Source organism: Hirundo rustica, chromosome 26 (genome assembly GCF_015227805.2).
Source record: "Hirundo rustica isolate bHirRus1 chromosome 26, bHirRus1.pri.v3, whole genome shotgun sequence".
NCBI lineage: Eukaryota > Metazoa > Chordata > Aves > Passeriformes > Hirundinidae > Hirundo > Hirundo rustica.
This window is the reverse complement of record NC_053475.1, coordinates 1,207,266-1,220,043: the sequence shown is the minus strand read 5'-3', so window position 1 is coordinate 1,220,043 and position 12,778 is coordinate 1,207,266. Positions and strand designations below refer to the sequence as shown.

Here is a 12,778-nt window from a genome sequence, read left to right as displayed (position 1 = left end):
AGATATTAAAAAAAAAAAAAAAATTTAAAAAAGTGAAAAGAGAAAAAGCAAGAAATCTTTAAGATGAGCGAGACCCGCGCGTTCCCGGGTCTCACGGAGATGAGTTGAGTTGCATTGTGGGCCTCTCTATGCATCCTTTGGTAATGTTGCTGAGTTCTTGCACTTTTTTGTCGTCATGGTTACCTTGCCGTTTGGACATTGGGCCTGATGCATGATAGGAGAATGTAACAATCTTCTTTGCATGCCACTTTTTAAATTAATTACCAGTTCTTTTTTTCTGTATATAAAGATGTATCGTTTCTTTTCGTTATACAATTCTGGTTCCTTTCGAGTGGATTTAACTGTTACTTTCCGAAATTTTTTTGGTTCTGTTGGGTTTTTTGCTTTCTCTTGATTTCCTGTTTCTGTTTTGATTGGTTATGCTGTGCTGTAGTTGATTCCAAACGCATTGTGAGAAGCCAGTGTTCCTGCCCACCCGGTGGTAACTGAACTCCTCAATCCCTCCAGGAGGAAAGGAGTCACACAGCTCTAACGCCTGTCCATGGAAGCCCTGCTATTTGGGACGAGCCTTTGTTTTGGGGGAGGGAGGGATCTGGGAAGTGGAAAAGATGGTGAGAACCCTGGGGGTCATTCCAAGAGTTAGAGCAGACCCTGGGTCACGTTATCGCTTATCTATTTCTTGAGGTGTGGCTCTTGTTCCGCCTCCTGCACACAAAGAGAAGCTCCTGACCCTGCTCCGGGGGCTTCCCCAGCCACGGGAGCTCTCTCACTGGTCGCTGCCCAGTTCCCCCCAGTAACACCAGGAGCATGGGCCATCAGCCCAGCGTGGCACTGACACAGCTTCCTGCTGTTCCCAAATCCCACGCTGAGCCCGTGACCAGGCAGTGTCCCAGGCAGAACCCGTGGAGGACGTGACGCCTCGTCCCGGGAGCGCTGGGAGGGAAGGGCAGCCGGGCAGCTGCCTCCTGGCTCTGCCTCTCCCCATTATCCCGCTCCCTTCCCTGGGATTTATCCTTTGCTGCCTGGTGCAGGCACCTCGAAACCCAGCCTGGCACAGCCCAAGGCAGAGCCTCCTTCCTAAAGGAGCGTGGGAGGAGAAGTGCAGCTGTGCAGGCACTGGAACGGTGCTGGGGCACATCTGGCAGCTGCAGCTATTGCAGACAGCAGCCAGCAATCTGGCCAGTGACATTGGAGCTGAAAATGCCTCTTTTCCCTCTTCTCATCTCCCTGTTTATCCCCCAGAAGCTCCCGTTGCCTCCCATGTGCGCGTCCCGAGCGGGGCGAGGCACATGGGAGAGGGAGCAGGGCGTTTGCGGTGTGTCAGTGGTACCAGTGGTGCTTGGTGCTTTCCCTGTGCAGAGCCGAATGCCAGCCCCTTTCCCTGGCTGTGCCTTTCCCTCCGCCCCCCAGTCCTCACCTCTCAATCAGCTACCAAAGGAGCAGCTTTCCTAGGGCACAGGTATTAAAGCTGTGTGATTTTTTTTTTGAGAAATCCAGTGCAGTATTGACACAGTTATCTGTCTCTCTCTTTCTCTCTCTCTCTCTCTCTCTCTCTTTCTCTCTGTCTGTCCTTCTCTTTTTTTCTTAAAATGCTGAGATTTCAGTGCTCGGACCCTCAGTGCTGGTATTCTCCCCTCCCCTTCCGAGTCTCCCCCCTCCCCATAGGTACCAGGGTACCACTCCCAAATGCTGCGCTCTTGATAATTCTCTGGGAAGAGACCAGCTCTGGCTCTTCTGACTTGGATGCTAATGATAGCCAAAAAACATCCCCCAGTCCCAAGGCTCTTTAAAAAAAAAAAAAAAAGAACATTTGTTCTATTTAAAAAAAAAAAAAGGAATAGCATTTGAAATGAGGTTTTCCCATCTCACCTCCCTCCTGCCTAGGACTAAAAGGTGATAATCACTCCTAATCACAGGATTTTCCTTCATGACTAGGAGTTTGAGTTTCAGGATTTAGGTGCAATTAAAAAGGGATTTATACGCCATTCTTTTTTATTTGTTTATTTTTCTCTTTTATAAAGTATTCCTAACATGGCCAAACTGCACTGCTGCTGCTAAGAATCTCTTGTGATCTGAGAAGGCTTGAAGATTAAATTCTTCCTTAAGAGCCAATAAAAATAACAGTAACGATAACGATACCAACAACAATAAACTAAAGCTAAATGGGATGAAATCATGGTAGGCTGGAATGACGCCGGTGAGGAAATAGAGACTTGGTACCTGGCTGGAACAGGTTGTGTGGTTTGCTAAAGTTACTGCCTCTGAGCAACCTGGTCTAGTGGAAGGTGTCCTGTGAGAACAGGATGGGCTTTAAGGTCCTCCCGAGCCAAACCATGGGCGTGGTCTTGAAATTACTGGTGAAGGGTTTGCCTCGTGTGTTTTTATAGGTCTGATCATGCCGTGGTCCAAAATGTCAGAGTGCTAACTGGGGATGCCCAAGGTCAGAGGCAGAAGCCCGAGGTCAGAGGCAGAAGCATCTTTCTGGAGACCACAGAAGCAGGTCAGAAGCAGGCGAGGGCACCTCTGCCACCAGTCCAGGTGTGTGGCAGTTTAAGCTGAGCCACCTGAGCAGGCTTCACCTGTGGTGGGTGAGAAGAGATGCAGTTCCCGGGGCAAGTCAGCACCTCGGTGGCAATCCTGGTTTTTATGGAGCCACACAGCTCACCTGGCTTTCAGAAGTCTCCTTGGATGCTTCTCTGTATCCCTCGGGACACAAATGCCACCAGATTTGCGGCCCATAGTGACTGCAGGAAAGGATGGATTCAAACTCCTGCAGATCAGGAGCTGTTTGAGCTCGTCCCTGGCAGTGCCCAGAGCCAGGTTGGGCACTGGGGCTTGGAGCAGCCTGGCACAGTGGGAGGTGTCCCTGCCCATGGCAGGGGGTGGCACTGGGTGGGATTTAAGGTCCCTTCCAGCCCAAAGCACTCTGTGGTGTTTTTGTCTGTAATCAGGGACCACGGGGGGGGCTCAGCCATTACCCCAGCGATGGCACGTGTCCCCTGATCCAGGACCTGTGTCGTGTCCCCTCATCCAGGACCCCTCATCCAGGACCTGTGTCCCCTCAGCCAGGACCTGTGTCCCTTCATCCAGGACCCCTCATCCAGGACCTGTGGCCAGAGCTGCTTTGCCCCCTGGAAATGGAGCACTTTGCAGCTCTCCTCTTAATTCAGGAAGCTGCAGCACTCCACCTGGAGTGCTCTGGTTTGATCCCAGAATCCAGCTGCTGCCTGGGCTGGAGCTCTGCGTGTCAGGACCTCGTGTCCCTGTGCTCCTCCGTGTCCCAAGGGTCAGGGGGGATGATCTGTGCTTCGGAACCCCCGAGCGCGCAGAGCTGCTGCCGCCGCTGCTGCAGACGTTGTCGTGGTTGAATTTAGCAGAATTAAGAGTTTGCCCCTTTTTCACGCAGTGGGGCCCCGTTGGGAGGTACCAAAGGCACCAGTTGGGATGCTGCAGGGATAATCCTTCCTGCTCTCTGCTCCAGCTTCTTGTGGCTCTGCTCTTTTCCAGCCCAGGGAGCTGTAAATGGCTCAGCAGGCGTTTAAAGCAGCCCAGTGCCCGCTCAGGCCCTGCCTTTGCTGTGTGTCACCATCAGCAGGAGCTTTGTCACCTCCAACCAGGTTCTGCAGCCCAGGTCCTGCTGAGAACATTCCCAGCAGCTCCCAAGGCTCTCTGGAAAACCTCAACTCATTGAGAGACCAAAGTTGAAAGCGGGCCAGGGCAAAACACGTAAGAGCTGAACTAGTGGAAATCAATTAAAATAAAACCCACAGAAAAGGCAGGGATGGTGTGCCGAGCACCTCAGGAAATAAAGCTTCAAAACAGATTAAAATGTGACTAATTTCAGCAATAATTTAGCCTGGGTGAAGTTTGGCACATGAGTAATTGGACCATCAGACCAGAGCTGCTGGCTGGTTCCAGGTGGAACCATTGCTGAGCTTTTCCTTTTCAGTCCCCATTTAGAGGTTGAAGGAAATAACTCCACATGCACTAGAGATTTAACAAACAGCCACTAGGTCAGAACAGTCACTGGTATTTTAAACTGTAGGAATTTTAATACCTTTTTAGACCAGATTGATAAATTCTTTAATGGAGAAGGAGGGAGGCAGAACCACCACTGGGTTGTACAGCTGCCTCTGCAGTGCCCAGTTTCCAGGTGCTCAAATTGAGGGATGGAGAGTTCTGGGATGATTTTTAAGGGTTATTTTAGGACTTCTGTGGGTGGGGGAGCGCCCTGTCCGTGTTTGGGGTGTCCTCAGCTCTGAAATTCTAGTTCCAAACCAAACAAAGCAAACAAAAACTTCACTGTGTTTCTGCAGAAGGATTTCTCAAGGGTACCAGGAAATGGAAATGGATACAAAAAGCCACCCCCCCCCAAAAAAAAACCAACCAAAAAAAATTCCAAACTGTGTATATATCTATGTATATACATGACAATCTCTCTATAGAGGGCACTTTGCAGGAACACTGTGCTGTACTGATCTCGAAATCTCTGCCTGCCTGTGTCTCTTACACCTTTTGCATCGCTGTTCTCTTTGTTTTAGGGGAAAAAATTAGATTACACCTTGTCAAATTGAAATAACAAAAACTAAACCAGTCAAGTCTGTGTTTAAAATTACAGAGCTGCTTGAAAAACAATTGGATTCTGATTATTTTCTGTGCAATCCTGTAAAAAAAAAAAAAAAAAAACAGAAAAAAGAAAATTGCAAAAGACCAGAGATGTTCAGCCAGCCTGTCGCTCAGCTAATGTGGTTTTTTTTAAGTGAAAAGCAACAATTATTGGGAAGGTAATGGATTTCCTCCAGACCAAATCCAAGCCTTGTCTCATTCTTTATTTATCTACCTATTGACGCATTTATTTCATTTACCACGAAGGAAATGAGGAAGGAGATGGGCAGGAGGAGGGAAGCTTCTCATCCTGTGGAGGGGCAGAGGTCGGAAATCCAAACCCCAAGAAGGTCTCGCCCCAGGGGAACGAGCCTGGAATTGGAACGGGGCAGGGAGGAGGCAGAGGCGGCTGCACGGACGCGCCAGGGGCAGGGACAGACCACATTTGGGAGGGGAGGACAGGTGTAATCTAAGCTTCACTAATAATGTAGAGGCTGCACATTATTTTGGCACCCTTTCCCCTACCCCTCCTCATTTTGGAGCAAGACGGAATGACTCCTGTCTCCCCAAAATGGCCAATAATGTCCGCCTTCTCACCTCATTTGGAGCAGCAGCTTGCTGAGTGTCAAAATGTTTAATACCATTTGGTTTTGTTTGGTGCTTTCGACCAGTCACTTCACTTTCTTTTGTTTCCTTTTCCGATTAATTTCTTCTTTAAAGGTATAAGATGCGTTTCTCTTTGAGTTGGTTTAATGTGAATCGGGGTTTGAAGTGACGTGTTCTTGTCCAGGACATTCTCCTTTCCCCACCTCGCTCCTCCTCCAACATTTTATTTTTCTCTCTGAGATAATCTGGAAGGGGCTTTAAAGGAGCAGCTGGTGGAGTTCCTCAGCACAAACTGGTTGGTCCTCAGGTTTCTGTCATTAGCAGCATCATGGGAACACATTTTGAGGAAGGATTCTGGTGTTGCAAAAGTCAACCCCGGATCTCCCAGTGTCTCTCCCCATCAGGTCTGTAAATCTTACAAATCACCTCTCACCTTGTGGACCCCGAGTGGTGGTGGGGAACCTGAGCCGTGCTGATTGGGACCAAAAAAAAAGCCAAAAATGCCACTCACAGAACACAAACTGGGTCAACCTCTGCCTCCGTGAGCAGCAACAAAACCAATTGGTTTCCCAAGGGTGTGAAAAGTTATGGATGAGGAGAGCACAATTTGGGGTGCAGATTTGCCGTGTGAAATGCTTATCCAACAATTCAACAGGCTCATAACTAACTGCACTTAAGAAGTTTTCCTGTGCCTCTGAAAATGGCTCCTCTGCATTGGAATAATTTAATTGCATCCCAAACATCCAGCTCCAGTCCTGGAATCTGGTTCTATCCGTAACAAGCTGTATCCTTGTTTGAAAAAAAAAAGAAAAAAAAAGCTCCTGAGAGTTTTTTGGCCATGGACAATGTCTGTTTGTGTGTGCCTGCTTGTGTGTGTCTGTGGGGAGCTGTTGCACATGGAGCATGCACATCCGTGTACGCATGCAGGGTCTGGCAAAGCTGTCCTGGAAACCAAACACCCCTGGAACTCAGGGAAGATACCAGAAACTGGGAAAAGTATTATTAGACAAGTGTCTATGAAGCACTGCCCCATCCCAATGTTTCCAGAGAGGGAGTTTTGTTCTTCCCGATCCTTTCAAAGTGTTGGATAGCAAAAAATGGAAGGAATCTCTTCCCCCCCCTTTTTTTTTTTTTTTCCCTTGTGAAATTCCCCTCCTTGAGCTGATGTGGAGCTGGACCCAGAGCTGAAATTGGCCTTGATTCCATCTCCAGCTTCCTTTCCACCACGGCTCTCCTCCTCCTTTAGGCCTTGACCTAAAGGCTGACCCAGAGATTCTCAGCTTGACAAATTCCCTGTCTCCAGCCAAATGCAAATGCTGGAGCAATTAAAATAAACAGCAGCCTGATGGCTCTGGGTAGCCAGAGATGAAGCCTGTACCTCTCGTGGTTGTCAGAGCCCTGAGCCATCGCAGGGCTGTGTCCAGGAGGCTCTCTGAGGTCCCAACATTTAACTGGAGTTCTTTTCCCATCCTAGTTCAGTGTGTGGATGTTGGTATATCTGTGCACACAGGAGAGTCTATTGTTTTGGTTTTTTTTTTAAACCAGGATGCACCAAGGAAGTGCTGCTGCCTGTTTTGGGCTCGTATCAGCCCCAATCCAAATTCTCCCTCCTTGTGGAACGGGCGGTGCTGAGGGCTGGCACCCAGAGGTGCTGGGTGCTTCCCTTGGAGGGTGACAAATGCCATTAAGGCAGGCCAAAGGAAGGATCCCTGAGACCCCAGGGCTGACCTGCACCCCTGGGAGCTGTCAGGAGGAGGGCAGGGCTGCTCTGCACGTTTTTGGGAACGTGCTCTGCGCAGCCCCTGAGCTTGTGTTTTGTGAGTGGATTTCTCCTTCCCCGCCCAAAGCCACAGCCAGGAACAGTCGGTTCCCTTCAGACTCCGATTCTCAGCACTCCGCCCTACATCAGATGATGCTTTTCAGTTATTAAATTCTGGTTTGTTCTTTCTTTTTCTTTTCTTTCCTTTGTGGTTTTTTTTCTTTTTTTGGTTTTGGTTTTTTGTTTTGTTTTGGTTTTTTTTTTTTTTTCCTTTCTCTTTCAGTTGGGTTTCATTTCTTTGCGATTAGCTTCGGTTTGGATTAATTGTCTTGTTCTGTTCCCATGACAACTCAGTGTTTGCATCCCACCTGCCGTTGTTTGTTGCTGTTGATGCTGTTTGCTGACCGGATCTTGTCCGGATGTGTCTCCCCATTCCTCCTCACCTTTCCCTCACCTTGCCTCCCCCCTCCAGAAGGTCACATGCCAGCCCCCTCCCTCAGAAGAGTCATCCCCACCCCAGATCTGTCTGCATGTTGACCCCACTTGTTTCTTTCCGAGTTCTCTCCATCTTGTCTCAGACTGTGACAGGTGTGGTTTCCACCTGGCTCCATTTTCTGAAGTGTGGTCCCTCTGGGAGCCGTGGGAAGCAGGATGGAGCAGGAAGCAGGGCTGTACCCCGGTGGCTAGGGCTGAGCGTTCTCCGTAGTGGCAGGAGGGAGCAAGGAGCAGGTTGCCTGAGGTGGAACAGACACCGTGGTGCCTCCCTACACCTTTCTGCAGGTAGAAAATCGTCTTCTAGTGTCAGTGGCCGGGTGAGTTTGCAGCCCCTCCCTCCGCATCCCCGTCCTTCTCCCAGCTGAGGGCATGCTCCCAAATCCGTGCATGCAGGAATTCCCCTTTGCCACCTCCGAGCTCCTAATGCCACCAGTCTGGAAGTCCTCTCTTCCTTGCCTCCCAGTGCTGGTTCCTGGCTGCTGGTTCCCACAGAAGAGGGTCTGACAGCCCGATGGGGAGAGCAGACCTTGCTGTGGCAATGTCCCTTGTCACCCCTCAGGGGCCACAGTTGGCTTTTGTTTGCCAAAGCCCCACGAAACAGCAAACAGCCTCCTTCTCTCCTGGCAGTGCCCTTCCCCTTGGAAAAGATCCACAGAGCTGGAAGATAAATACTAGCAAGTCCCAAGACAGTTCCAGGGACATCTGAAGGCACTGGGAGGGGCGATGGCAGGCTCAGCTCTGCTGTGCTGTGCTTTGCTCTGGCATGAGGCAACGCCACCAAGCTTTGGAGAGGCTGTGCAGAGGTTACCTGGGAACAGACAGCAGGAACAGGGAATTCTCAGCCCCCCAGACCCTCCTGCCCCCTCGCCCACCCTGCTCCTGCATGGCTGTCCCTGAAGCTGGAGGAATCCTGCACTCCTGCCCCCTCCAGCTGCTGCGGTTCCTGCATTTTCCCCGGGTCATGTTCCCTTCTGTCTTTCTTGTGGGATGAGACCCTGCCCTCAGCCCCCTCCCTAGGCCCTCTGTGATCCACACACGTTCTCCTTTGCCCGTTCCCCTGCTTCCCCCCGCCGAGGAAGGGCCCCCACTGCCCCTCCAGCCAGCCCAGGCAGCTCAGAAAACGGAGCCAAGGAAACCACAGCCTCCCCTTTGCGTCCATGTTCTTCCTGTGTAAGGTCTGGAAGCTGCATCCACCTCTCTGCTAAGGAGATGCACAGAACATGTCACTGTTTTCTCAACGTTAAAAGTTTCATTACCTTGTTTTTCTTATTAATTCTATTCTATTTATTATTCCGCCAGGGCTGAGATGTGACAATGTGAGCCACCACATTGAGTCACATCAGCTAGAAAAAGTATGCAGCATTAAAGTGGGTTTCCCCCTCCCCTCCCTCTCTCTCTCTCTCTCTCTTCTTTCTCCCTTTCCCTCTTGTTCTCCTTCTCCTGGTCTTCCTTCCTTTTTCTGTCGCTCACTTTCTATCCAGTATCCATGTGGGCATTTGCTGCCGCCCAGAAATTATATTTCTCTGCATTTTCCTCTCTCTTTCTCTCTCTCTCTCTCTCTCTCTCTTTTTTACCTATTTTGCATGATGTTTGTGACTCTGAGAGCTGCATCTATCGATGGAACCGTGTCAGATCTTAAAGAGGCTTCGTTAGGGTTTCTATACCCGAAAACCACAAAAATTTCATTAGAGTTTCTCATCTTTTCCACACTCTCTCTCGCTCCAGGGGGGCTGCGTTCCCCTGGACGCTTCTCACACGCAGACACCGACTAAATTCTGTCCCACTCCGGGGACTCCCTCTCCTCCCTCGTTTATCCTTTCGCCTTTCACTTCTCAAGTGGAGCGTCTGGAATCTGGGGATGCGACACTTCTCTCTTTGTTGAATTCTCTGGGTCCAACAAGGCAAAACGCTGAGAAGTTTCCATCTCCATCCCAAGCTTCTCCTGGCCCCCCGCCTCTGCAGCGGCCCCGGCTGGGAGAGGGCCCCTCTCCGGAGGGACCACGCGGGGTGGTGGTGGCGGTCCCTCGGGAGGAGGGGACCCAGAGCCCACCGGGAGAGGGAGGAGCAGGTTCCCGGGGTGTGGAGCGGGGAGCTGGGGGCCCCAGCGGCCGCGGAGGAGAAGTTTGGGCGCTCGCCATGCCAGCTCTTGCCAGTAAAGATGAGAAATTGCTAATAAATTTTTGTGTATTTATCTGTGCTGTGATGGGTCTAATCTTGATCAATGGAACCCTGTTGCTATGAAATATCGCTTTCATGTCTATATTCTATATATATTGTTTGTGAAGTACAAATTTATTTGGAGTTTTGGTTTTTTTGTTTTTAGTTTTTGGTTTTTTGATTTTTTTTTTTTCATTTCTTTGGTTTTTTTGTTTTGTTTTTAATGAAGGAAGAAAATAAACGATGACAAACCCCATCTATATTTAAATTACCTTTTATCCTTCTTTCTTTTTCTCCTTTCTTTTCCTTTTTCCGTTTTTTTTTTGTTTGTTTTTTTTCTTTCCTCTTTGTTTGTTTGGTTTTTTGTTTTTCTTTTTTTGTTCGTTCGTTTGTTTTGGTTCGGTTTTTCCGTTCCCTTTTTTTTTTTTTTTTTTTGTTACCTCTGTGCGTCTCGTCCACAGTTCGCCGCGTGGCCCCTCGCTTCTCCATCCTCCCTGTCAGCCATGAAATCATGCCCGGGGGCAACGTCAACATCACCTGCGTGGCCGTGGGGTCTCCCATGCCCTACGTGAAGTGGATGCAGGGAGCGGAGGACCTGACGCCCGAGGACGACATGCCCGTGGGCAGGAACGTCCTGGAGCTCACGGACGTCAAGGACTCCGCCAACTACACCTGCGTGGCCATGTCCAGCCTGGGAGTCATCGAAGCCGTGGCGCAGATCACGGTGAAATGTAAGGGATGGGAGCAGGGTCCCGGCTGCACGTTGTGGGAGCGGGCACGTGCCGGGCGGGCGCGGGGGCACGGCCCGGGCTGAGTGTCCGAGCATGAGCGCGGGGCACGTGTCCTGCTCGTGCATGGGAGCGGTCACCTGGGCGTCACTGGAGCGGGAATGGCCCGTGGTGTGCGCCTGTGTCGTCGTGTGTCTGCATGGGGAGAGCCTGCGGCTGCCTGACCTGCACAGGGGACACGGTCCTGCATGCCCAGGTGCTCCTGCACGAGTGGGGTGTGTGTGCATGGGCAGGGACACGGTCCTGCATGCCCAGGTGCTCCTGCACGAATGGGGTGTGTGTGCATGGGCAGGGACACAGTCCTGCATGCCCAGGTGCTCCTGCATGAGTGGGAAATGTGTGCATGGACAGGGACACAGTCCTTCATCTCCTGGTGCTCCTGCACGAGTGGGAAATGTGTGCATGGACAGGGACACAGTCCTTCATCTCCTGGTGTTCCTGCATGAGTGGGGTGTGTGTGCATGGACAGGCACAGTTTTGCACATCCAGGTGCTCCTGCATGAGTGGGGTGTGTGTGCATGGGCAGGGACTCAGTCCTGCATGTCCAGGTGCTCCTGCATGAGTGGGAAATGTGTGCATGGACAGGCACAGTTTTGCACATCCAGGTGCTCCTGCATGAGTGGGGTGTGTGTGCATGGACAGGCACAGTTTTGCACATCCAGGTGCTCCTGCATGACTGGGATGTGTGTGCATGGCCAGGGACACGGTGGCTGCATGGTGGGCACCTGGCTGCAGGGGTGTCAGTCCCTGTCCTTACCCATGTGTACACGTGGAGCTCTGTGAGCACGAGTGGCAGGACAGACTCGTGCACCGTGAGTGTCCCGTGCTGGGGTCTGTGCATGTGTCCTCGGGGATCCCACACACAGGGAAACCCACAGTGGAGGGGAAGCTGGTGGCTGGAGACCTTCCCTCGCTTTAGGACACCTGAGCTGGTTGTTACGAAGAGAACTGTGACTCAAATCCCTGCATGCCGTGTCTGTCCTGACGTGTGAGGCTGGCTGGGCACTGTGAGGAGCCTCGGATGGCTTGGAGCCTGCATGCCATCCTGTTCCAGGCCTGAGACTCAGCCAAGGCCCTGAGGATCTCTGGCATGTGCACCCTTGCAGTAGAGCTTAGTTCCAGCATCTTAGTGGCCGTTGTTGCCTCAGCAAGATGGGGAATAAGCCCAGCTTCCAGCTAGTGATTCCCAAGAGGAGCACGGGTGCCATCTTCAATCTATTCTGTCCTCAGCAGGGGAGTGTTAAACCCAAGCAGGAGCCCCTGAGGTTGGGTGAGTGTAGAGCTCCGTGTGAGCTGGTGTCTGCTCCAAGGACTGGTGCTGCCCGTGAGCGATCTGGGAGAGGCGGGGCGGGAAAGGATCGGCGGGGTGGGAGACGAGAAACGCTTGGGAGAAAGGGAGGGATAAGGAAAAGCAATCCTGTTGTGTCAGTGATCTGTCTGAGGAAGCTCTGACAGGAGAAATGAGTAGGGACTGGAGAATCTTGGCAAGACACCCGTTCTGAGCTTCTGCACGGGCAGTGGGGCTCTTGTGCCAGCAGAAGGACGCCTGGGGCTGGACTCGGGTCCTCTTCATTTTCCTGAGGATTTTCTTCCTTCCCTTTTTTCCCTGTCTTACCCTCTCAATCTGAAAAGCTGCTGTGTAGGGCAGATTGCTTCTGCTTCCAGCTCTCCCATCTCCTCACGTGGGGAATCTCTCCCTGCTGGTGCCTTCTGTCTTCTGTAGTTTTGTTTGGATCCTGCTCCCTGCTCTGTTCCTGGGTGTGAGCACCTGCGGCTCTCTGGGGCAGAAGGTGAAAGGAGAAGTTTGAGCTTTACTGTGATCAGGTCTAGATAAGTCTGGCTTTGAGGCCAGGTTGGACACTGGGGCTTGGAGCCACCTGGGCCACTGGAAGGTGTCCCTGCCCATGGCATGGGTGGCACTGGATGGGCTTTAAGGCCCCTTCCAACCCAAACCATCCTGGGATTCCATGAGAAGAAGAGGTTGAACAGGAAGGTTGAAAAGGGTCTAAAGTGTGCAGCAAGGACAGCACACAGAGCTTAGAGCGGGTGAGGTTAGAACACGTACCAGGTGCAGCTGAAGCGTTGAGCAGCGTGCAGTCCCCAGCAGGCTCCCGGGGGCTCCCTGGCTGAGGGAGAGGGGAGATGGGGATTAACACGGCTTTGTGGCTTGAGGGGAAGCCCCCGCAGCGTTCCAGGGGATTTGTTCTGGAGAGCAGAGCCCGCCCCGTGCCATTCCTTGCCTGTGCAGGCTCAGGGAGATGTGAGCACGTGCTGGGAAGGAGCTGCTCTCCCTCCCTGCCCCGGGAGCCGGCGGATGTGCAGCTGAAGCCTGTGCTAATGATTCCAGATGTTTAGCTGAACACTTTGC

General features: G+C 51.6%; 1 protein-coding gene across 1 annotated transcript in view; it reads left to right on the top strand.

The window, feature by feature from the left end:
• Positions 1 to 12,778, top strand: part of PTPRS (protein tyrosine phosphatase receptor type S) — a 148,147-nt gene that overhangs the window by 93,209 nt on the left and 42,160 nt on the right. The window contains 1 exon segment of the mRNA XM_058423591.1: positions 10,084 to 10,353. Coding sequence (XP_058279574.1) covers positions 10,084 to 10,353 — 270 coding nt within the window.